The 27,003-nt window shown below is 41.5% G+C and overlaps 1 protein-coding gene across 2 annotated transcripts; it reads right to left on the minus strand.

Annotated features, from left to right (window-relative positions):
* Positions 1–2,437: 2,437 nt before the first annotated feature.
* On the minus strand, positions 2,438–25,161 carry brwd3 (bromodomain and WD repeat domain containing 3). Of its 2 annotated transcripts, none has more exons than XM_084073142.1 (40): positions 24,928–25,161; positions 24,715–24,773; positions 24,572–24,601; positions 24,337–24,396; positions 21,589–21,739; positions 21,319–21,417; positions 21,051–21,211; positions 20,736–20,957; positions 19,356–19,456; positions 19,160–19,230; positions 17,782–17,882; positions 17,647–17,687; positions 17,431–17,535; positions 16,711–16,861; positions 15,866–16,000; positions 15,486–15,614; positions 15,147–15,372; positions 14,901–15,041; positions 14,577–14,757; positions 14,289–14,382; positions 13,981–14,163; positions 12,921–12,991; positions 11,215–11,413; positions 10,979–11,089; positions 10,117–10,224; positions 9,905–10,029; positions 9,714–9,796; positions 9,485–9,596; positions 9,315–9,376; positions 8,849–9,004; positions 8,543–8,663; positions 8,314–8,439; positions 8,142–8,217; positions 7,975–8,028; positions 7,457–7,600; positions 7,093–7,245; positions 6,800–6,978; positions 6,547–6,635; positions 6,326–6,445; positions 2,438–5,464 (listed from the first exon to the last, which is right to left on the minus strand). In XM_084073142.1, the coding sequence occupies exons 1-40, from the start codon at positions 24,959–24,961 to the stop codon at positions 4,650–4,652; spliced, it is 5,379 nt and encodes a 1,792-aa protein (XP_083929268.1). In that variant the 5' UTR covers positions 24,962–25,161; the 3' UTR covers positions 2,438–4,649. The 2 variants fall into 2 exon arrangements, with proteins under 2 accessions (XP_083929268.1, XP_083929267.1); XM_084073141.1 differs by having other exon boundaries at positions 6,326–6,435; positions 6,528–6,635.
* Between the last annotated feature and the right edge of the window lie 1,842 nt (positions 25,162–27,003).

Consider the following 27,003-nt stretch of genomic DNA (forward strand, 5'->3'; position numbering starts at 1 on the left):
AGTAGAATTATCATTTCACCTCAGCAAAAGCTTTGAACAAAAACTGATTTTGAGGTGTAAAAGTACATTTTTGAAGGTACAGTATTTCCTTCTGCTGTCTAAAGTTTAGATGACAGCAATTGTAAACTTAGATTAATTGTATCTCTTTGTTATTGGTTACAAATTAACGTTATCAGCCTATGCTAATATTGGTGTTTCTAGCTATGGGATTTTATCATGGCTGCCCGAAAAGGGTCAATTGCAACACAGTGATCTGGGTCAATTGTAACATTGTGTTACAATGCAAGCAGATTTTTTGTCTGGGATTACATACTTTTATGTTAGAAAATGAACATATTTCACCACATTTTAAGTAAAAATGCATCTAAATAAAAAATAGACATACTGTACATTTGAAAAAACAAAATTGAAAAATAAAGTAATGTAATTTAAACAATTGTAATTATATAAAAAAAGTAACAGTATCCCTTTTGTTTAAGTAACAATATTACATTATAAAAAATAAATATTACTTAGTGATAGTGCTTTTATATGAGATATAGTGGGTTAATATGACCAACCACTAGGGTTAGGGTTAGTTAGTGGTTACAACCACTGTTGCAATTGCCCCCGTCACGGACGCAATTGTAACACTTAATGCATTAAAAGTAATATTTTAGTCTTGTTCGACTCCTTACTAGTGAAAGCTTATAAATAGTATCATTAATTAGGCACATAGTGTGTTTCTTATGTCAAAAGATGACAAGTATATTTCAAGTAGTAAATTAAGATGTATTGGTAGGCTACCTACACACGTGTCCCATTGATGGATCAGTGGGACTGTTATAGATAGCATCTTTTGATGGCATCACAAAACGAGTCTTGGGATTTATGTCTTTGAAAAGGCCATGTACACAAATATATACTAGATTTTGTGATTATAAAATTATCACCTGTCTTAGGGTAAATTTTCCCTTTAGGTTTGATTGTCAATAGATAGATGTATCACTCTGTGTAATAAATGGTGACAATTGTGTTATAATGTGTGGAGAAAATGCCTGTTTCTTCTATGTGCAATACAACACAAAGTTAATAATTATAATTAATGATTTGGTAATTAGTTAAGCATTGTTAAACAGTTTACACGGCCATTTGTGCATACACATTCATTGTATACAGACTACTGAATCACAAAATAATTTCAGCACAGGCTTCTAGGTGATGTTCAAATACAAACTAGTAATGAAGCACAGTGTTCATTTAACATTGTTGATTAGGCTGTTTATGATGTCTGTGATACTGAATACATTCTGTGTGCACAAGCTGTGCGGCAGTACATTGTGTCATTTTATGTCATTAATCACAAAACAAAATTAAGGTATTTCTGTGATATCCAGTTGATACATTTTGTTTTGTCATTGTGATAATAAACAACATAACACATCATTATGTAATTTATTTGAAATCTTCCCTCCAAATGTAGCCTAATGATACTCCTCTTCTTTAGGAAAATGGGACTCTTCTTGAATAGTCATAACATCTTGTGAGAAATACAGTTATGAGAGTGTATTGCAGCATGCCCACATTGACCATCACCATATACCACCATCTTAAGGTAATAGTAAATCTGGGCTAAGTAGCTGTTTATAATTGGAATTACGTGAGTTTTGCATTGTAATGATAATAATAATTATTATTTGGTCTGTACTCCTTTGCTGTATTTGGGGGGCCATGCATTCATTTATATTCAGGATGTTTTTATAGGACAACTGACAGAAGACAAAAGCAAAGCCCATGGTGACCTGTAGGGCAGTGCCCAAATCATACATACAGTATTCATGAGACTCCCAGCATACAGATGATAAGCCTTCCCATTGCTGTTTTGCCATTCTAACATTCACAAGCTGGATGTTAAAACTATGCAATCTTGGCTGTGTGCCATGGGACAAGTATAAAAAAGTTAATAAACCCAGGAGATGCACTTGGCCCATTATTCCAGGGACATGTGGTTTCATGGTGCAGTGTCTTAAAATATGTCTGACACACCTCAGTATGCAGTACAACGACCATCGATATTGGATGCAAAATATTCCAAAACACTGTGAATTGTCCCAGCATAAATTCATGTTGTGGAAGTGTTTTCATCATGGTGGGTGGATTAGTCATTACAGCAGCCTGTGGTGCATTGGTGACTCATCACTGTGCTCTTTGAAGGAGTAAAGATGACTCACCAACCCAGTTATAAACCAGGGAAAAAGGGAAGATTTATTTTTGTGATTTGTTTTGCCAATTGTTTAATTGTGAGGGCTAAGGAGAAAATGGGGAGTATATTGACTGATGACTATACCACCATGACAATCAGAGGTAATGAAACATTGTCAGATAAGTGTATTAGCATTTATTGATCTTTTTAACTCTGGTATTAAGATTATCTCAGCAGGGAAGAAAAATGACATGCCAAGATGAGAAACCCACTTCTTTATTTAAAAAAGAAAATGCATACAATCAAAAAACATTGTGTAAAAAAAAAAAACAGTCACATAAGTTTATCCCACCTAGAATGTCATTGTGTTCGCAATCAGATGTTTAGAGGTGAGCTTAAAAGCCTTCTATTAGATATGAAAATAACACATTCCCAAAATATTAATATCATACATTTTGGCCCAATGGAAGCCTTCACACACACTCTACCAGAGTAGTTCCAAGACACCAGTTAATGCTACCTCTCAGAGAAACTAAAAGACCAACGTTGATTTTAGTTTATTTCTGAGATTGTGACCCCTATCCATACTCTATTGATAAATGAAAAAATAACAGCCTGTGTAAAACATTAAGTCATTTCTGCTGATATTTGATAACTCTGACTGCACATATGAATTATACCACTCTTTTTAAGGAAATGGTGCTGCAACAAGAGATAAAAGAGAATGCAGTTGCAGTGAATGGGTTGTTATACAATGGGCAGAAAAAAAAACAAGATAGTGTGACAAACAGATCAAATAACTGCTAGTATAACATGGCAACGGCCAGTCAATAAGCCCAAATTATACTTCATGTATTTATCATTCAGGTGTCACCTGCCAGCTAGATCTGTTCCAACCCAATAAAAGCATAAAATAAACCAATATCTAGCTTTTTGTTTTGTTGGGGTGTATCTAACAGGATAAATGTCTCTTTTATTTGAACTTTTAATTATGGCAAACATTTTTTAAATCCGAGATGGGACCAAGTATGCTGGCACAGTTTAAGCATTCTTTCACAAAAAACAATAAGTCTAGGGTTTATTTTTTCATATTTTGTCACTTATCCAATATATTTATCACTCAGCTGCCACATAGAGTAGATCATGTGCAAAAATGTCCCTTTCCTCATTATTTAGGAATAGTTAAAGTAAAGACACTGAAAAAATTATAAATTCTGTGGAAGAGTTGGCCGTGGGTAACCCTTTGTTTTTGAACATGCTGAGCAGAGACAGTGCCATGGAAGCCACTGTGGGTGGATGCATCTGATGTCGGATCAATCGTGGATTACAGCAAGACCAATACCATGTGGTGCCTTTATACCAAGAAGAAGAAAACACCACCACCATTTCATTTTGTCCCCTATAGTGGAGGACAAGCAATGACACATGATGAAAGGCCAAATATTCCACATACCATAATGCTATGAAACAGTGTATGCAACCAAAGGGAAATGGGGAGACAATTAACATTCAATGGCCCAGGAGGTCAAACTGTCTGATTTGGGGTTAGGTTTCTTTTTCATTGTGGAGTTGCAGTATTCTATTAAAATGATTATGCTTGTCACTGTGTTTACTTAGTATTGCTAGTGCCCACTCCTTATCTGAGCTGCAAACGTGTGACAGAGTCCATACGAAAACTAGAACATAATTAATGGTAGGAACAGACGGTTTTCTTCAAAAGATTAATGCTAGAGAATATAGCAAACACGCGGAAAGTTGACATCAGTTACTGTATGCAATACTTTAAATGTGGGGCATGAGTTTACAAAAACACACTAACAAACGGGTGTTATTTTATCAAGGCGGGGTATATGTCGGGAAAACCAGAACCAATACACTCCTTGAGAAACGCAACATGAGCACCAGTATTTTGGCATCTCTGAACCTTTCTTTGGTGACCTGGAAAGAAAGCCGAGGTGGTGGGTTGGGAGAAGGTAGAAGAGAGGAGAGAGGAAAAGATGTAGGGAGGAAAGCAGGTAAAGTAGTGGATAAGAGAAAATGACAGCGGAGAATAAAAGACGTCGAGGTTGAAGAGCAGGCCCATGTGGAAGGCTTCAGAGAGCGGTAAGGCGGAGGTGAGTTCGTTGAGTTTTGAAGAGGGTCCTTGTGGAGCCGTTACTACTACAGACCAGGGAGGGATGCTCTCCTTGGCAACATTATCAAGAGCACCAGCTGTCAGTCTCAGATAAAAAAGAAAGTCATACATATTTATATATATATTTATATATATATATATATATATATATATATATATATAAATATATATATATATATAAAGAAACAAAAACAAAAAATCCCTGCAGTATATTACTTATTTCTAGACACCAGTCTCTTCATTTCAGCCGTAAGCCTCGTTTATACTTTGTCGCACTGTCCTGTGACAAAGTAGAAATAGGGCTTTAGAGGGCAGGGTTGGCAGGGCAACGTGTCATTGCTTCCAACCCATAAGGTGGCTGACACGGGCTTTCTCAGTCATGCGCCGTACCCGTCCCGAGCGGGACTTACCCAGGTTCAGGGGGTCATCCTTTGACCCGTGGCCATCGTCCTCAGAGTCGTCCCCATACATTACCGTCCTGCGGCCCCGGTTGCGAGTGTTCACCGCCGCCTTCCCACCCTGCCCCGCCTCCTCTTCATCAGGCTCCTCCTCCTCTTCATCAGGCTCCTCCTCCTCTTCATCAGGCTCCTCCTCATCTTCATCATGCTCCTCCTCATCCTCCTCTCCCACCTCCTCCTGTGGTTGTTGTTTCTGTTCCACCTCTTCTTGCTCCTCTTCCTCCTCCTCTTCCTCTTCTTCCTCTTCCTCCTCATCCTCTTCCTCCTCATCCTCTTCTTCCTCCTTCTCCGGTTCTTGGAAATGTACTCGCAACCTTTTGGGCCTCTGTGAGATGTCCTCTCCTCCCTTGTGCCTCCTTTTCCCTGAGGTGGCCGTCTGGCCCTTAGAGGCCTGGCTATGTTTTGATAAGCAGGAGGCCTTGCTGTAGTCATGGGTAGGTACTGATCCGCAGGGGGCCTTGCTGTAGTCATGGTCTCCCCCTCCCACTCCCCCTTCCATCTCTGAGTCAGAGCCGTCCTCGCGGTCAAATGAGGATGAGGACCAGGACGAAGAGGATGACGAAGACGAAGTCGATGAATCTGACGAGGACCCACTGTTGGACTCAGGTCCCTCGTCTTCATTTGACTGCATTAATGCTCGCCTGTGGCTCTGGCTGGATCCGTTGGTCAAAGCCTTGGTAAGCAGTTGCCCTGACACAAAGAAGAAACAAACAGTTAATCTCTGTGCCACGTTGGAAAGATCACACTTAACTCCCCTCTGCTCTGATGCACACTGTGCCAAAGGGCCATAAATTAGTGCTTATTTGCATTCTTTACGGGAAAAAATGCCCTAAGCTAACTCTCAGATAAACATGCCAACATTAATTGTCTTTCTGATGTATAAGGTACATTTCTCTTAAGGATGGAGTTCTTGTAATGTCACCTTGCAACTAATCTTTCAAGACAGATTCTGCTAACAGCAGAATCTGTCAGCACCACTGCACTAAACATGTAGTGTTGTTGTTAATAGGAATAAACACAGAAGCACCTGGGAAGAAGTGGACTAAGAAAGGGGTATCTTTTGTTTCCTTCTTTTTAACACATTGAGTGCCAGGGGTGTTTTAAAACAGGGTACAGTCAGTGCCTGGATTTTTAACCATTTTTGAGCCTTTTTCAAGTAGTCACAAAATATTTTCAGTGATCACCGTCCTCACGGTGATCCCCTCATTACACACATAGAGGTCTCGTACAATCGGGGGAAAAAATTAAAAACATTCGGTGATCCGTTCCATAGTTGCAGCCAGTTGAAAATAGTCGAAAAAACATAGTAAAAAAAAAAGTACACACGAGATACAGGCTTTTGAAGTCATAAGTTAACCAGGAAGTAGATTGGAGTCTAAATCTTCAAAAAATGATATCTCCTGGTGCTGTGAAGGAAAAAAAAATCCCAAAACGGTCATAACCGTTTTTGGCACTCCTCGTTTGGATTATGAAAAACGGTCCGGACCGTTTTTGGCACTCAATCAATGTGTTAACAGAATGGGTTCCCAGATTGCCTTGCAACTAATATACCTGATTTCCTCTTCTTAGTTGGCGTTATTTGGCTGCGGGTTAGCCGAGATGGCTCTTGATCCGCGCTCTGACTGCTCGTCCCTGAACTGGAAGAGGAGGGTTCCTCGTCCCTGGCTTCTACTGGAAAAGAGGAGAAGCAAAGAATGTACATTGCTGACTAGCAAACCACTACACCACAGAGGCGCGTAAAAACACACTGCACCACAACATTATATTCATACCATCATTCGGCCGACGAGAACGGTTCTTTGAGGTGGTCATGGATTTTTTTGGTTTCGACGCCTTCCCTGACTTGTGCTTCCCTTTCGGGCTGAACATTAAAAAAGAAAAGAAAAAGAAAGTAAGATAAAATAATGATTACACGAGCAGAATACTTTATATAGATAGAGTAAAGAATGACGTAGAGGTAATCTTCTACTGTGGATAGGCCCAATGCCAAAGGGGCTCCAGTGAGTTGGGACTCAGGTGCAGTACCTGGGAGGTGGACTGGTGGGAGGAGACTCAGGAGAGCTGCCTCTGCTGGGCACCCTATTCCTGTAACTGAGTCTCTGGCGACTCCGTCGCTGATTCTGAATGGCTGACTTGTAGTCAGAGATGACGGGGATAATTTGCCTTTCGAAGTAGGCCGACAGGCTGAGAGTTATGTTGTACATCTGGGAAATAAACAGGAAAGTAGATTTAATTGACATACCGGGAACCATAAGAATCAAACTGTCACAGAGGGATTTGACACATTTATATCCACGATCTCAGGGGCCATTGCCTACCTGTGATTTCTTGTTAGGCGTGTATGCTTTGGAGTTGCTAAAAATGAGCCGCATGTCTTTGGCAAACTCCATCGGGTTCTCATAGTTCCCTGCAAGCAGTGTCTCTGACACCGCGCCCAGATCCATTGGAGTGTCAATAATGTCTCGATAGTCCTGAGTTGAGATAGGATTTAGAGAAGTAATGTTTAGTAGACAATTGAACTTAGAGAATCACAGCAGTTTCGTTGTGGCCACTGCTTTTGATTTACACCCTATGATAGGCATTTTATAACATTTAGATGTCATTGCACATCAAATGAAGAGATGACAGTATTATGAATTCAGTCGTTCTGTAGCTGGTGGAAATTATCTTTCTGTGTCTTACAGGGTAAACAAAGAGATCCACAGGCTGTTTGAATGGCTCTGAATCTGGGTTGTCCATAATACGACGTAGCAGCTCCCGACATTGGCCTTGCCATGCTTTCACGTTCAACACCACACCGCGTTTCTTCGGACTAGGTTTGGGCCGCTGATAGACAGAGAAGGCATAGCTGAGAATGAATCTTCATGAGCAAAGATTTACAATGTTGCAGTTCTAAGTTAAGTGGAATGTATGAATCATTTATTGAAAAAAAAGAAGAAAAAAAAAAAGAAAAAAATCACTCTTCCGCTATACATGTGTCATCCATAGGCAGGAACTACATATTTTTTGCTATGCTTGTGTCTGTGTGATTTATCACTTAATTTACACACCATCGTACGACGGTGTCATGCGCTGAAAATAGCCGATCTACCAGCTCAGATCGGATTGTAGCAATTTTCAGTGTTTGACACTGGCGCATGACAGAGTATACATCAGGCTTAATAAAGCATGAAGCTGAACTAGAATCCAGTCTACTTTACCTGTCGGCCCGTGGATGTCCCTGGAGTGTCTGAGTCCACATCCACCTCAACTGCCTGCAGAACGATAAGACACACAAATGCATATTATTACCCTGTCACAGAACAATCAGAGGAAGCAGCCACTGATGTCGATTAGCAGCGTAGTTCACGCAACACCATTTTCTCACCTCCTCCTCTCCTCCACTGCTGATCTCAGACTTCAGTTTGTGGTAAAGGTCCAAGATGTCCGTGCAGCTCTGGTCACTGGCCAAATAATAATGGACACATTTAGGGTTAAATATTATGAAAATCCCACTTAATGAGGGAAGATGAGGGATCATTCTTTCACTGGCGTCTTACCCAATGTAATGGAGAAGCACGTCAGTCACCACCTTGGCAGCAGCTACGATGGGGCTCTGTGGCTCGTTAAAGGTTCGGGCATTGTGCTCGATGTAGCGCACCTCCCACATTAACGCCGATATCCGCCTGCAGGGAGAGGAAGCAGTTATTTTAAACTCAGAACTTAACTCAAGACTCCCAGTGTGATGTTGTTTGGTTACAATTTGGAACACAGGTAAAAGGACGGGACCTATAGAAGCGGTTTTCCAGTCGTCGGCGTGTAGTGCTGAGGTCAGTGGGGTAGGCAACCACGGTGCAGTACAGCGGGTAGTCCCTTAAGTCCACTGGTAAAGCAAATGCTTTGGCTACATCTGTGTACAAAAAAAATAACAAATCACACTCCAACGCCTAAATACTTGACTTTAGTTAAGCCCATACCCATAACACCAAATCATTACCAGTAACGGCTGGTGAAACTACATACAGTAAATATGATACATGGAGGATATGACAACTTCAACATAATAATCCGTCTCTTCTATTTCCATTGACCTACCTAGTGTGAGGAGGTCATCGATGGCGTGGATGACCCTTTCGCAGTCCTCATCCCGTATGTGAGCCCCCCATTCCCCCTCCTGGGGGCTGTAGAGTAGAGCCTTCACTTCCTCCTCTGCCACCTCCACCCCATCAACAATCTGTTCTGGCAACGTGGCTGATATACACAATATAAAAAACATTATGGCAACATTGAATCGATTATTTAGCTACCAATCACAAACATATACATTAATTATATGGATTGCAGCCTGCAGTTCATTTTTAAAGGTGTACTGTAACACAAAAATGACATGTTTACTTTTGACATAAATGTGTATGAGGCTTAAAACTGAGGACATCAATAGCTTTAAAAGAATAAACCACAAGATGTGCAAGTAAATGACAATCTCAACTACTACAGATATCACTTTCTTTCTCTAGCCATGTGTTGTTGAATGTTGATCAGAGGTAATCACAAGACTGACCTTCCTCAGGAATAGGCTCCATGTCCCATGGGCTCATCTTCTCCCTCTCACCATTATCCCACCTGAAGAGTGAACATCACATTTCCAAATCATGAAGCTATTCAACCATGCAGTCCATGTCAGAATCACCCTCAGGTCTCCATACAAGGTTGGAGTGTCACACAACTTACTTTACTGCATAGCACTGAAACAGGCTGTCTGGATACTCTGGCTGCAGAGGCCGCTGATCCTCCACAGAGCCAAACCACCACGCATCATCAATGATGCTGCGAAATCGCATACCTTTTAGGGAGGAGGAGGGACTGGATTAGCATGCAACACGAGTTGTAGCGTGAATATCACACTAAACACTAAAGCTTACACAAAGTTAATAGCCAGGGAAGTTGGGGAGTGACAAACCTGGCTGCCAGTTGCGCTCTTTTGCCTCATCGTAAAACTGCAGCAGTACCAGGAAGTCTATGACATCAGGCATGTCATGGTACCTGGAGGAATATGGGAACAGAATATATATAGGACCATAGAAACGCGTAATATTTACAGAGAATTCATTCATCGTTAAAACAGTCATACAACAACCTTAAAACACTCACTTTAAAGAGAAAGACTCATTGGTCATTTTCCCTGAGATGGGGTCCAGGAATGCCAGCTTTAGGCAGCAGAGTGTGGGAGGTCCCACCTCATACTTAATGCCAACCACCTTCACTGACTCCTGGTCCTGAAATGCACAATCGCACAAGTTACGATGAGGGTAAAATGAAGGAACGTAAAGTTTGGTGGTTAAGTAATTAACAGTGGATCTCACCCTGAGTTTGAGCTTGTAGCAGGGCTGTTTCTGAGGGTTGATACTGTAAGCTTTGGCCCTACGGACAGCCCTGACATACGCCTGGTGGCCCTGATGGAAGTACATGAGCTGGAGGAGGAAGTTGGAGGTAAATTAGAAAGAAATTACTTATTTTCTATCAATTACACACCTCATGAAGCATTGAATTCATGGAGATGTTTTAGTTGTCGCATTCCTAAGCCAATAATTTGATTACCGGCAGAAAGATGCATGTATCTGGTAGGTAGCCTGGCGTTGCTAGACTATATCACTGCGTGGATATGAGTCTGGTGCTTCCATGAGGACGTTTTTCTTCCCAAGGGGCGGGATCAAAACAATAGCCCTCGACGCAATTGGTTAGACCTACAACCAACTACCAATTACAGTCGCCCATATTCGAATACTGAGCCCTGATTGGTTCCCCACGTCTCCTGGAACAGGAAATGGATTCTCTATGGAGCGGTGCCAGACCCAAATCGCAGAGTGCAATTTTTTTTTGCACTCGCAGATTCGTCTGGTTCCAGGCTATCTGGTAGGAGACTGAAAGTAGACTCTTTGAGTCTCCCACCGGAAATACACCTGGTCATCAAATTATTGGCTCACGAATGCGTCAAAACAAACAAATCTCCATGAATTCAAGGCTTCATGGGGTGTGTAATTGATAGAAAATAAGAATTTTTACTATTCCTTTAAGTGTTGTAGTAAAGGTGGGGTCATTGTGGGTAGGGTGAGGGGGAAGACACTTTCTGGATGAATGTTGCTGGTCATAACTGGAAGAAAAAATAATAAGAGACCTTGAACTTTGCCTTTTCCGTTTCACTGAGGTAGTGCCTCGCTCTCTTACCTCATCTCCCATTTGTGGAACGAAAGGAGACCGGCGAGGGACTGTCTCCATTATCCATGACGGGGGCAGCCACTCCTCTGCATCGACCCCAGCCAGGGAGGAGGTGGGTTTCTGAGCAGAGACAACCCGCAAAACGTGATGCTCAGTATCAGAACTCAGTTACATGATCTTGCCTGGTAAACAAAATGCACTGTGCTTTTATGTTTCCAATCATCTAGGACCCCTAGTTCGCTCACCTGTTTAACCTGTTTGGGCTTCTTCCTCTTCGCGCTCTCCTTCTTCCTGGCCTCCTCTCCCCGAGTGTCTGCATTCCCTTCCTCCTCCTCTGAGCTGCTGTCAGCCTGCGGGGGTGCCTGCCGCCTGCTCGATCGCTTTGGGGGCTGGAGGTTGATCCCGGCATCGGCTGTCCAATCGGAATACTCGCTGGAAGACTCACTGAGAAAAGAAGGGTGGTGAGGTGATACAATGTTATAAAGCAGAGCTACACAACAAAATCCTCATTCATTTAATTAAAAAAGTTTTGTTAAAATGTTATAGCTCAATATTCTGATAATCATCAATCAATACAAAAATGAAACATTATTCAAAAGAATTTCAGAAATGTCCATAAAAATAAATAAATAAATAAGAAAGTGAAAATAGCAGATCTACAAGCTGACGCGTTGCGAGCTTGTGGATCTGCTATTTTCACAATTAAATATGGCTTAAGTGGTTAATTGTCTTTTTTGCACCATGTCCGTCCGTCCGTCCGTCCTTATGTCTGTGAACAGCTAATCTCCAACACCATTGGTTTGCAGCAAAACTGTGCACAAACACTCCCTGGATGCCAGAGCAGAACCTCTGCCCCAAATCTTTTACATGGGCCTGTTATAGCACCACCAGGCAGCAGATTTTTGCAAAAAAAAAAATTGACAGTACTCCTACAGGTTTTGTCCAAACATCACGCAAATCTAGACGGATCCATCCGATTTTTCATATTCCATCCTGATTGGCGAATTCCAAACATTGCTGACCTGGAGGAGACCTGTGCTCCGAGGAGCACTTTTTCTAGTTCATTATGTATTTTCGTAAGTTTGGGTTCCGGCGAGACACCAAATTTATCTTTTGGGTCTCCACTGAAAAGGTTTGGGAACCACTGCTATAGAGTGTTTGTTCAATAACAGGGGTCTCCCCGTCTCACCAGCCCTTTAATAGACAGAAAATACATTTTCAGGCGGGTTGCCAATTTCAGCCAATCAGTAGAGAGTTTTTACACTTTTATTACTATAATTTTATAGTAGTCCAATTTCAAAATCGCGTCATCGCTTCCAATTTCTTCGTCCTTCCTGTATCCTGTAGGAGTTCTCTCTCATGATTGGATAAAATTTGTATCCTGATCGGAAAATGCATTTTCTGTTTACTTGGAGTGACAGGGAGACACCCGTTACTAAACAAACTCTATAGAAAAATGCTATTTCAGAATATAGAACTATTCAAATGAGTATTTCACCTCAAAAATGACTTATTTTCTATATTTGAGTCCGGTAGGAGACTCAAAGAGTCAAAGAGTCTCCTACTGAAGACTCAAAGAGTCTCCTACTGACCGATGACCCGGTCATCAAATTATTGGCTTAGGACTGCAACAAAAACAAAAACATCTCCATGAATTCAAGTCTTCATGGGGTGTGTAATTGATAGAAATTAAGTAATGTTTTGGGCGAACTACTCCTTTAACAAAAATGTAACAAAACATTTGTTAAACTTACTCCACCAATCTAATATGGAGGGGTAGGCTATTCCAGAGCCTGGGGCCCTGGCTCAATCAACCCTGCTTTTTTACCTAGATCTCAGAGCGACCAGTTCAGCCGATCTCAGAGATCTAGTTGGAATGTGGCGATGTACAAGATCGGCCAGATAGGGAGGAGCCAGCCCATATGAACATCACTCAGTTGAGATTGTTTACCTGGAACTGCTGTCCCTCTGCCATTGTGCTTCACCATCAGAGGAAGCATCACTGGCCGGCTGTTCCGCTGCCTGTGGACAGACCCACACATTGATTCAGTCATTCAGCTTAAACAATAATGTTCAGTATTATGTTGGGTGGCCTGATAAAAGTTATTATTGTCTGTTAGACACTTTGTGTGGTGACTTTCTTAAGTTATCAAACTTCTAAATTAATTGAAGGATCACTTCATCCATTTTCAACCTTATAGTCATATAATTGGTCCTCACTAATGCTTATATAGGATGGCACACTTTACGTCTTCTCATTCTGTGATTTGTGAACTGTTGCGATAAAAGAAGGTCAACTAAGGACTACTAACCATTGAGTTTCCTGCATTTCTACCGAGTAGACCTCTAGACATTTTAAATGTGAGGGTTTATTTGTATACTATTTAAATAGTTTTGAGAATAATGCTGCCAATTGTCCCAAAAGTGACTGCAAAAGATTGTTGCTATTTGTCTCAAAAAGCTTTATACCCTGTATATAGAACATGTATATAATGACGCAATGTGACATAGCTCTATTTAACACAATGCTGTACCCCCTCCAACTGTACATACTTTCCCCATTTTCCTAAATAGTTTTTTATTATATTTTTGATACTTGCTTTGGCAATGTAAACATATGTTTTCTAATGCCAATAAAGGTGGGCAATAGACAGTTCAGAAACCTGCCTACCAATGACGTCATCAATGGGGATTCCAAGCTAATAGAAACTACAGCCTTTCTCTTCCTGGAAAGTTAGAATGCTAAAATACTAGAAGCTATCGTTCTTGCATTAATAATAGTAATAAGGAGTAATACGTTTAAAAGGTGTCTGAAATTACAAAACCTGCCTACCGATGATGTCACTGGTAGGCAAGTTTCTGATCTGTCCACAGTCCTCCTCTGAGAGTGAGTAGACAGAAATAGTGCCATCTTATATTGAGCATTAGTGGGGACAAATTATACGAAGATAGGTTGAAAATGGGTGAAGTGCTCCTTTAAGTATTAAGTGCAGACATGCTGCCCCACTCACTTCTCCATCACTGTCCGAGTCTATCTGACTGTCAGAACTATGGGGGCTGCTGACGGTCCTACTCCTGTTGCCACGACGGCTGCCTTGAGCTGAGCGGGTCTGATAGGCATGGCGCCGCCGCTGCTGCGGCTTCTTTTTTGCCGGCCGAAGGGAATTCATACGCCTGGTCAGCGGGCCTGAAGTCTGCCATCCAAAAGAAAGAGGATCATGAGTACAAGAGGACATACTTTAAAAATGATAATGACAACAAATGTATTATTAGTCTCAGTGATGCAGTGTGAACAAAGCATTTTGCAGACAATAAGAACCTTAGGTGTGGTGGTCACTCGTTTCTTCTTCCTTTCTGTATTGTACAGGGAGCATTCCACCTCCCCCTTGGCTCGTCTACAGTCCTCCATCGTCCTAAGTAAAAAAAAGACAAGAAAGTACTATAAATACGACCATATGAAACAAGCCAAAACGCCCAAACAGACTTGGTGAGGTAGCCTGTGGCTGTTTTGAGTACAAACAAAAATCCATCCTAGGGACCCTGAAGTAAAAGGTATATGGGTGTAAAATGTGTAGTGCCCATCTAATGGATGCTGTGCCTGCTTCACCTGAAAGTCCCTCGAGGGACCTCAGTGACCACAACTCGCCGGCTCCAGGCTAGCAGGTCCCTTTCTGTGGCCATCTGACTACGGAGAGTATTTTGGGGCATCTGCCGCACACCTTCCCCCTGGCCGGCCCTCTGTTGATCCATGACAGGGGATGAGGCCTCCATCTCAGCTGCTTCGCCCGCTGGTAATGGAAAGATGAGATTATTCTCTAGTGAGGGAAGCCGCCAACAACGAGTTTAAATCGTTGCCATCAGTATGTAGATCTATATGAGCCCTCAGGACATCAAACCATAACAATTTGTATATGTAAACACAGTAACGTACCCCCTGCCTCTTCAGGCGGTCCCTCTGTGTCCTGCTGCTCATCTTGCTGATTCTGAAGCTGTCTGATGATGTTGTCCAATATACTTTCTCCATTCTCTGCCGTCTGCTGATCCATCACCTGCTCAACCACCTCTCCATCACCTAAGCAGCAAAGACACAGATTCACTGTCAGCATCGTCTCAACAGCGTTTGGTAAAGTAGACATTTTAACATATTCTTTGATCAACGAGAAAGTTCAGATTTTACGGTTAGCCATGTAGCCTAGCTGGGGCACGAGCTGTTCCTCCTTGCAGTTCTCCCTGCCTGGCACCAAGCGCTGGAAGTGAGGCGGGTGGGGGTTCCCGTCAACATCCACTAAGAAGGGTGGAGGCATGAGATGTGGGGCCTGCTGCGTCTGCTCATCCAGGACGTAATTATTAGCGTCGCGGATGAGAGGTCGGTAGTCCGTGTGGAAGAACATCTGGTCAGGAATCTGAAAGGGAGTTAAGGGCACATTACTATTGTTTGTGATCATGGTTCCTGACAAGTGGAGTTAATACGAAGGAGCTGAACATTAGATGGGGGTGGGGGGGGGGGGGTTGTCACCTTCTCATAGGGCCTGCTGCAGCCAAAGCCAAAGATAAGCAAGTGACCATGGGAATCAGTGCAGGCAAAATGCTGTCCGTCGGCTGAGAACTTGCAATCGAAAATAGCACCGTGGCCTTGTCCTTCAATCTGTAACATAAAACAATTCATTTAAATATGAACTATAGTTATAATAGACAAAGGGCTTGACTATATGAATTAAAAGTGGACGAAGTGTTGCTATTTGATATGTTCCAATGTCATGCTTTTCCTAACTATATATATATATATATATATATATATATATATATATATATATATATATATATATATATATATATATATATATATATATATATATATATATATATATATATTTAGATATACTGCAGGTCATTTACCATATTGAAGAAATTACGAATCTTGGCTCCTTTGGACAAGTCCCACATGAAGATATTGCCATCATGGCCAGCAGAGAGCATGATGCGAGAATCATACGGATGAGCCTCCATCACAAATACCTCGTCATCATGACCCTGGAAGAGTAACAGAACATAGGACATCAGCTTGTGATAACTCCCTGTGTCCCTGTCCCTGTGACACCCAGGTTCAATTCCGAGCAACGAACACAATCGGCAGTGTTGAAGCCAGTAGGAAATCGGACAGAATTATGTCCTTGTTGCTGCACTAGGCGACCCCTACTGGTTGGTCGGGTGCCTGTTATTAAAGTTAAACAAAATCCCCAATCTGCTAAAGGTAATGTTATAGGGGTGACTGGTGGTGTAACCACTGCCAGTTGCCCTTACATGCTACTTGTGAGTCATGAGAACCCGAATTGAATCCGACTCCCCTCTCTCTGCACTCCTGTCTCTCTATACCTTCCAATTGAAATAAAAGCCCCAAATTCCCCAGAAAGAAAAAAAAGAGAACTAGAAAAGGTCTCCGCCAGGCAGGGTTGCCTACCCAGGACCATGAAATTTGGAAGACAGTCGTATTCCAATTGGAATGGAATATGAAAAATCTGACTGATACATCTCGATCACATGAGATAATGTGTACCGATTTTTGTGGAGATTAGCTGCTCACACACACACACACACACACACACACACACACACACACACACACACACACACAGACTGACTCACTGACAGACTGACGAGAAAATATAGCCTTCAGTCCGTTCGGCCTGGCGGAGACAAAAAGTCATGTTATTGTACAGGCAACCAGACAATTCAACACTCACAGATAGCACATGCTGCAGCTGTCCAGTTGTAGAGTTCCACACTTTGAGCAGGTAGTTAGAAACAGCTGTAATGACACTTTGGTCTCTGCGGTCCCAGGCCACCATGGTCACAACCAGTTTTGTTTTATCATCCCCACTGACAACAGCACTCCTGGAGGAAGACACAAAAATTAAAACCACACACAAGTAGCCAATTTACTACAAAGGAGACCATGTCAAAGGGATCATGGTATAAAAACGAAAATAAGACTAACATCAGCACGGTCTCCCTGTCCAATTTGTGCAGTCTGTAAATGAAACTACACAAATCACAATGTGGTGTTCAGCGGTGAAGCCACACTATACAGACTGGCTGCTTGTGTGCATGCATGTCCTAGTGTGGTAATGATCTACGCATCACTTGGAAACAGCAATCTTTAAACGAATAAAAGTGCTTCACAAGAACAATGTTGGTGTATGTAAGAGATTCGGCAAAATATGATTTACATGCATAGATTTTTAACTACAACCAACGTTCACACTGTTCAAACTGTGCACTTTTACTTCCCAAGGCATTTCAGGCTTTCATGGCGAAAAGTGGCTATGCTGCCTCTTCATCCACATAGCAGCATGAGTTTTGATCCACTTTTGAGGGACGTAAAAACCTTTTGGCCGTAAAAATATATATATATTTGACACGGTAGAAGTTCACAACGCAGTTATCTGAAACACTTAACTTACCCTGGCAGCCTGGTAGCAATGTCTAAAGTGATGCTCTTCCATTCTTGTTGCTGGTATTGCCAGATCTTGGCGGTGCCATCACGACTGCCACTCACAAATCTTAGGCTAAGGACATACATACACACAAAAAAACATTCACACACACCAGTTAGAATTCAAGAACAACAAACATCATGAGGGTTGATACCGTCACAGATATTCAGGACACACACTCACCTGTCGCTGTTATTGCAAAACTGGACAACTACAACCTTATCCTAGAAAAAGAGAAAACATAAACATAACAAAAGTTAGTACTATAAAATTACAAATTTGCTTAGCAATCAGCACTTCTTTTGTTTATTTTCTCACTGTGTGTGCGTCCATCTCAGAGAGCTTCATGGGAGTTTCACCACCAAGGTAGTACACCCTGATCACATGATCTGTGCCACCAGTAGCCAGGAACATCCCTCCTGTGAACATTGACCATAAAACATGTTAGTCATACACAGTAATCAACACCTGATCATGGCGTTATGCAACTTTCCCTAAGATCAGCATCATGAACACACAAGCACAACTTCATCGGGTATGTCTAGTTGTCTATTTTTTCCAATTTCTTGACAAGACTGAAGTTACAAGGATTCATAGGCCTTACAATGTGTGGGACTATACAATGTGTGGGAAAAGCAGGACTTTGGATTATTCAGCAAGAAAATCTTTTGCGTTAGAAAGCCAAGGCAAGATCCAATCACTGCTGAATTCAACTGTGTCTTATTACCAGGGGTGTCAAACTCATGATAAGACACGAGCCATGTAAAATAGAGACTATGGACATAAACCATCAGCCAATTAGAGCACAAGATCCCACTGCTGCAGCTGCACAGGGCAAAATATGGCTTCATGGAGGACAGACCTGTTGTGCAAGCGTGAAAGCTCACACAAGCGTGCAGCTGCCTTTGTATTTTTAAACATTCTCATGTGGCTCTCTGCTATAACTACTACATGTTTCACTTCATGGATTTCATTTGTTATGAAGATTTCTCAGCCAGCATTCATTTTATGATTGGTATTTACTTATAGTCATAGGCTACAGGAAAGTTGTAATGGGAGAGAGATTAAAAAAAAAATACAATGCCATTTCGGTTGTACTGGTAGCCCCAAAGGTCAGTTATAGTTTTTGGTAAAATAAGAGTGAACTAACTCTATACTTCTCTAGTAATCATCGCTATAGAGCAGGGGCAGGCATGTAACAAATTCACGATATGATCACTTGACTCCAGAGATAGTGTGTACTTTTTGGACAAGATAAGAGTAAGAGTAGTACGGTAGTAACAAAAAAGTGAGTTTTGAAGAAAAGGAAATGGGCGTGGCCTAAATGGGAGTTGCGTCATGATCAAAGGAATGCAGGGGAAACTATTTTGATTGTACAACCTACTGTTCAAGAGTTATAGGCCAAAATGTGAAGCGGCCTGTTATAGAGCCACCATGAGGCTGTTTTGGAAAATTTAGGGTGACGGTTCTTCCTTGGCCTAGTACCGGGAGTGTGCGTGCAAAGTTTCACACTGATCAGTCCAGTGGAGCTTGAGATTAGCTGCTCACAGACACACAGGCACTATACATATTAAGCTGATAAATGGATTGCACCAGTTTGACACCCCTGCTTAAATCATACATCTGGAATAAAATATAATCTATGCATATAAAAACAGGACCAATGTAAATTCAAGGTGAGTGACTGACCACCTACCACTACTGAAGGATGAAGTGGACACCTGTACACCTGGACGTGAACGCTCCACAAACTTGAATGGTTGATCACTGAGGAGAAATGTAACATTGAGGAAACACTGACTTGCTTTGAAAAAACTTCAGCTGAACCACAGGTAAAACAGCAATAACTGTACTCTATATTATAACAGTGGGCAATGGTCACAAGTTCTTACTTAAATTTCATGCTGAGCGAATGCCATTGCCAAAAGCACACCATGCCATCTGCACCAGTGGAGGCAAGGTACCGTGTTGTCCCCTTAACTGCTGGACAGAACTAAGGGCAGAGAACCAGTAACTGAGGGTCAGTGCAAAAATTCACAAAGGCTTCATTACCCAACACACCTAATTTTAAGGGTTTTATATATTAGGTATCTCAATCACCTTCCCCGTAAAACAAATAGCCCCTTTGGCCTTTCCATTGCATAGTCCTGGCTCGGCACGCCACGGCTCTATCCTAATTTTTTGCCTTTCCATTAGTACCTGGTATAAGGTACCAGTAACGTGTAGGTACTTTTTTGTGCTGTCGCACCCAACGTTCCATGCGAGCCAAGCGTGGCTAAGCTGATACCTAAGGTGATGTGAAACTCTGCCGAGTACTGATTGGTCAGAGAATCTTCACAGCCATGAACAGATAGTCCATGAACGGACTCCTTGGAAGGTCAGAAGTCGCGAATACTGTTGTTATGTTATCATTTTATATTTGCATTTTGTTTGTGATGTGTGATTGCTGGTGTGTTAAAAATCGGTGAGATTAGACTGCACTGTGTTTGTGTTAGTGTTGTAAGGAGCCTCTGAGGGTGTACAAATGAAAATAAGTGGATACTTATAGAGCATTAGCCTTGTGCTGCGCATAGCACCTTTCTGTATCTACATGCACTTGTAGATGCATCTAGCAGTAGGGGTGAATCATGCCGCTGGAACATTTTCTTGCATTTATCTCATTCAGAGTCTCTTTTGTGTTACACTCTGTTAGAAGCATACAATAGGGAGTTCAATAATAAAGACATTTTTAAACTACCTATTGTAAATGATAGCAACTGCATGGCCTATTTCTTGACTTATTGTTACCAGAAACTGTTTCTGATGGGCTGCCTAGATTAAAACGGAGATCATTTCCAGGTAGCATTAGTATTAGCTGAGCATTGTTTAGACAGGGGTACTAAAGAGGGGGGCCAGTACAGTCTGAGTACAGTGGGAAAGCAAAGACAACCAGTAGAGCAGAAGAGTTCAGAGCCAGGACTATGGAAAATAGCCAGAAATCAGATTATTATTGCATATTGGTATAGACTCTATAGTACCATACAGTATAGAGTTTATCTAAAACTGATCTCAATTACAAAAAGCTATCACATGTAACTGTATTTTATTCCACTTTTTTGGATGGGGAATTAAAGACCTAGATAAGGATTTGGGACAAGCCCAGTGTTGTTTCAAAAGCTTTATTGTTTCACAAATTCTGTCCACAATTTGTCACCTGTTGGGAAATGGGAACCCTTCATATAGACCTTACTGAATGAGCATAATCTTAAAATATAGCATAAAAACAATCTGACCTGTATAGAAGTGATGGAGGCAGCATGGCTCTGCAGAACAGTAATGGGAGCACAGGTTCGCAAGCACCACAATCTGATGACCTTGTCACAGCTGGCTGAGGCAATGAGAGTGTTTTCATGGTTCACAGCCATGTCAGAGATCTCTGCAGCATGGCCACGCAGTGTGGACAGGAGCCGGCCATCGTCTGTAGCCCAAATTTTCACCAGGCAGTCATCAGATCCCTGATAAAACAAAACAGCCACATGACAAGTTAAAACAAAAAAAAAATCTGATTATCATTTAATCAGATGACAAAGAAAGAAACCTTGACCCACGGTAAATATTCGCCGTCCAGTACGGTCAAACGCTACACAGTAGACTGAAGAAAGGTGACCCAGGATACGTTTGTGTATCTTCATACACTGGTAGGTGGAAGACGGCAGGGTGTGGTCAAATCGGGCCGTGCCTGTGGCCTGGCGAGCGCCCATGGTGGACACTAGATAAATATAGAAAAGAGCAATTGATAGAGGCCAGAGATTGCTTTGCTGGCTTAAGCACTTTTGATCATGGCATTGTCTGTAAATTAAAACACACTTCACATACCAACACTGGGAGGGTTTCCATCGCTGACTGGTGGTTCTGGTGGTCGCCCTCGGTGGAGTGCAGCAATGGCTGAGCCAGTGCATACTTTATGGCTACAACCTACAGTACAATAGGTGGCAGATCAATAGACATGAGGTTAGCTATTTTGGAGACAACCAACTTCAGTATTGCTTTCAACAAACCAATATTGTTTTTGTAAGAAGAATAAACTGTGCTTGTAGGTTTATTGTAAGTTTAATACAGAACAAACAGGACTTTAAGATCACACACTTTTGGTGGTACGAAGCAAGGATTGTTTTCCCAAACCCAGGAGGGTCTGGACGCCAGGGACGCTAGGTGGGATCTCCTTCTCTATAAGCGGGCCAATCTGCTGACATATACGCAGCAGGTAGTCGGCAGGAATGTGCTGGTTGACAATCACCTAGGAAAGTCAGAGAAACAGATTTCATACAGTCTGAGATCACCTGCATACCAGAGAAATTAGTTCAAAACAATATAATTAATGATCCACAATAACAGCCAACAAGTTTATATGGCTGGTACAAATTCCTTCCTGCATTATAAGGTTAAGCGTGACCCTAAAACAACTCTTCTAATGAGAGTTCAGTACATGACAGAGAATATATACAAGTAAGACGCGCGAACGCTGGAAGCGAACGCAGCTCGAAAATATTGTATATTTACAGACTTTGTGTGTGTGTGTGTGTGTGTTTGTGTTTTGACTGTAGCTGCACTCTGGCGCACTCTGTTGGCCGCACCCAGGCAGTGCACTGCACACAGACAGACAGACAGAGAGACACACACACACACAAGCCGAGCAGACTTTCATAGTAAGCTCCACTTGGGCGGAGGCGCGCCTCCTTCCGCGTTCGCAATAAATTTATCAGGTGTTCTGATGAATCTTTGACCATCACTGAGGGGTTTGTGGAGCTGTGGCTAACGCCAGAAAATGGACAATACCAATTTAATATATAAATAAAATGAAATCCTGGCAATGGACTCACCTATCGGTTCTTGTCTGAAAATAATATTTTACACAGCCTCCCCTGCCACACTGAAACCTGCTGGTTGAGTGGAGGGGATGTGTTCAAATGTTTCTTAGGCTATGTCTGGAAATTGGACTACACATAGATGACTAAGTTGTTACAGAAAGGGCTTGAATTGGGTACTACTCAGTGGTACAGTGGTACCAGTTCTGCTTACTATTGCGCACCCTTATTACCTATAATGATGTATCGCCACAACATACTGGTGAATCTAGGTACACATGTTGGGCAGCCTTGCGCAATCATGTACGTAGTTCCCACATCGCTTTCACAACTGCCCGCAGTGCCAGTCCCCTGGCACATCTGAGCACCTTTCTAGGCTTAGTGTACAATTATTGCCAGTTTGTTTTTACATTAACCACTGGAACCTTAGCATACTTATTCTGCGGTGACCATTTGCCGATCTGCAAAGAATTAGCAGATCTGACAAAGAGGTTTGGGGTAGAGGGGAAAAAAGAGCAGACCAATTAGAGAGCCAAAGGTAAAGTTGACTAAGTATTGAGGGTTTAATATAATAATAGAAAAGATCATGTGCAAATAAACAAAAACATGAATGAGCACAACACTGACTATAATGCTGTCTAACTTCCTCAAACAAGTATATGAAGCCATCTATGAAATCTATTAAAATCTGCAACACAATTGTATACAATATGTAGTGGGGATCCCTGCTTCATCTCTCTCTCAGCTAAAGGGCCTGAAAACGTGGAATACCCCTGCAATATTATGCATTATAAATCTACATTTTCTTTTGGCCAGTTTCTTGCCTATGTTCTTCCACTTGCCGTCCCTCTCTCTGCCCCCTCTATGAATAATGGAGCTTGAACAAAAGTGAATTCTTTGATTTAGTAATTTTACAACAAAAGTACATTTTGGGAACAAAGAGTCCTATGTGCTAAGCTTGTAAAACACTATTTACTTATAATTTGTTTAAACATCTTCATGTATGTGTGTATATTTCATGTTGTTATTTCCCCCCACTCCATAATAGCCAAATGGAGTGGGGGGGAAATATAAAACATGATAATAGCTTATCCTAACTCTATGTAGCTTATACATAAGCATTCTCTTTCACAAACATGCTCGCATCATGACACGCCCACGCACACAGTTGCTTAATGCTAATCAGGGATCAGGGCCAATCAAAGGCTTCCCCTTCCAATTCTTCCGCTTTCTACAGCGGTAACTGCGATTTGATTGGCTCCATTGTAAAGATTGACAGCCTCTATGTCCATCCGCAGCACCCTACTTTAGCATTAGCCTTAGACCCGCCCCTCGTCCCCTGATAGCAGTGTTGCCATATCCGCTTATTCTAAGCGACTTTGGGCTTGTTTTTCTGTAAAGTTAAGGGTTGCGGTTTTTTGGGCTTGTTTCGTAAGTGTAGTTGCGCATTTGGGCTCGTTTCCTAATGTTGTTTAAACCAGTACTTCTTAAACATTTTCAAGTCAAGGACCCCCAAATTAACATGTATTTGTCTGATGACCACCATCTGAAAATATGTTGTGCCCGAGATCCCATACAAGATTTGTGTTCTTAAAATGTTTCAAAAAATATTCCTCTTTTTTTTCCTTCTTTTTTGTTTACATTTCTTCCTAGATCTTTTTTTAAATAGCATATCTACAAGCTCACAGCGCGTTGTGGACTTGCAGATCGGCGATTGAATGTAATTGTTTAAAGGGCGAAGGGCTGGCTTCTTTTGGGCTTGTTTTCATAGACCTGGTTGCTTGTTTCTCTCACAAAACCTGGCAACACTGCCTGAGATCGCCACACAATAGATAATCCTGGATAAAATTATCACCTATAGGCCTACACTTTTATAAAAGCTTAAAAAGACAAATAACAAACGCAATCACACGGGTGCACAACATAAGACTAAAAGGTCAATCATGTTGAAAAAAAAAAAAAAAGAAATTAAAAGCCCAACTCTCGTTTTTATTATATAATAAACTTAATTATGCAAATTTACACTCACCCAGTCTTCGAAGGTTCGTCTGTATATCTTCCCGTCCCAGCTCCATCGTTTAGGAATCAACTATTTAAAATTAGAAACGAGCTGTTAAAACCGATACAACAATGTTGTAAACGAGCTCAGCAGCTCCTCTGCTGAGCGCATTGCTAATGATCCAAACAGTACAATGTGACCAAAAAGTCAGGAGTACGGAAATCACACATGAGAAATAAACACAGAAAGGGCAGCTTTAACTCACCTCATACTCTTCCAGTTCTTCCACTAGAATCTATGAACACAGACGGTGCTAACGTTAGTTATTAGCACACGAAGCTACACGTTCAGACTTATGTTTTTAAGATCGATCTACACGAGTTGTCATTTTTCTATTAATATATTTACCTGTGCTGATTTTTTACACGGTCCAGACTGCAGGAATCTGGCAACGAGGTAATACAACTCTGGAATAGGAAAGAGGATGCATTCAGAGCACTAAGGTTATTATGGCCAGCCATGCTAGCTAGCATTCGGCTGCAATGGTTAGCTGGCTAACTGATATATATTACAATACACCATATATATTTTTAATTAGAGAAGTTGGAGTTCGATACTCACCAGCTTCGATTTGCGAACACCGTTCGTTTGCCATCACTTGGTAAGATAGACGACATTAGATTAACTGATGTTTTTAGCTCGCTCGTCAGCTAGCTAGCTAATGTTAGCTATGGCTGTTTAGCAAACAGGCTACTGAATGGCCTCCTCCTTTCTCAAGTTCTGCCTGTGACCACCTGGTGCTTTGTGTTAGAGCCCTCCAGCGAAACAATGCCATTCTCCAAGCAATCATGGAATGCTAGTAGTGGGTGAATAATAACATGAAAAGTAGTCAATAAATGCATACGTTTAGTTTTTTATTTGTATATATGTTTTTTTTTTAAATGCTACATGGAGGGCCATGAATACCATTCAGATCGCTTTATATCACTTCTGCTGCTACTCAGGAATTATATGATTGTGTATGTTGTTTGGAAGTCCTTGAGCTTTTAGGTTTTCACAAAAGCAAAGCTCATGGAGAGTCTGGAGTGGACAATGCATGGCTTGGTTGGTGGCAGTGGTGTAAAGTAACTAAGTACATTTATTCAAGTACTGTACTTAAGTACACTTTTGAGGAATTTTTACTTTACTGAAGTATTTCCCATTTTCAATACTTTTAACTACATCTCAGAGGCAAATATTGCACCTTTACTCCACTATTATATGAACACTTTAGTTACTAGTTACTTTGTAGATTTAGATTATTATTACAAAACACACTAACCACTTCAGCCATATATATATTTTGGCCATTTGAAAATAGCAGATCTACAAGCCCACAAGGACATCGTGAGTGTGTAGATTGGCTATTTTCAAAATACTTTTTTCTACAGTTTGAACTTGTGAAATGGGACATTCTGCACAATGAGTACTTTTAAGTATATTTTGATGCAGATACTTTTGTACTTTTACTCAAGTACAGGACATCTACTTGTAACAGAGTATATGTGTGAGTACTTCTTCCATCACTGCTTGGTGGTTCGACCCATAGACTGTGGTTCGACCTGGGAGATGAGCTGAGGCTTACATGACATTCAGATCTGCTGGGCAGTTGGGACGGTGCATCTCTAAAAGAACAGTTTTTGCAGCAGGTGTCTACGATGGCTCAGCTCGTGAATGCATGTGTGTGTGTGCGTGTGCGTGTGCGTGTGCGTGCGTGTGCGTGTGCGTGTGTGTGTGTGAGTGTGACTGTGTGTGTGTGTGTGTGTGATTGCCTTATTATACTTGTAGACATCTGGATGACATCTTTTGTTTTTATTGTCTTCTGTCAGGTATTTTGTATTTTATATTATATTTAGTTGCCGAGAGGTGCTGCACAGAGAGACACCTGGATTTTATCGGAATAAACAGACATGTTTCCAAAAGAGATCCTGGCCTCTTCATAATGCACAACACAAAGCTCCACCGGTTACACACACACACACACACACACACACACACACACACACACACACACACACACACACACATAAATGATATGTATTGATGTGTATTATCATGTGTGTATTTAGACTTTCCTTTAGTTACAAAGCCATTGCATTCAGCAGAAACATACTTTTGACCACTAGATGGCACATAATGCACTAAGAATTCATTTGACCAATGAGGATTATTAATGAATGGACAACTTGAGACACTAATTAACTAGAAAAAGTGCTCCTCGGAGCACAGGTCTCCGCCAGGTCAGATAGGCTATTGTGGCCTCCTGGTGGCGCTATAATAGGCCAACGTGAAAAGGGTGCCATTTCTTCTTAGGCCTTGCACGACAATCGGACACTGACTGCATTCATGATTTGAGGCATTTTGTTAAAAACATGTGTTTCGCTAAATTAGACCTGTTGGTGGCGCTATAACAGGCCAATGTTAAAAGGGTGGCATTTGTTCCTCAACATAGTGTGAATGTGCGTGCAAAGTTTGAGCGCAATTGGACGGTGCGTTCATGATGTGCGGAATTTTGTTCAAAACAAGCCAATAATGCAAACTTTATATGTCAATCTTAGCCAATCAGTATGGAATATAAAAAATCAAACACATCCGTCGTGATCACATGACTATAGAGATCATGTGTACCGATTTGCGTGACATTTGGATAAAATTTGA

Source organism: Gymnoscopelus microlampas (genome assembly GCF_963454915.1).
Source record: "Gymnoscopelus microlampas genome assembly, chromosome: 12".
Taxonomy (NCBI): domain Eukaryota; kingdom Metazoa; phylum Chordata; class Actinopteri; order Myctophiformes; family Myctophidae; genus Gymnoscopelus; species Gymnoscopelus microlampas.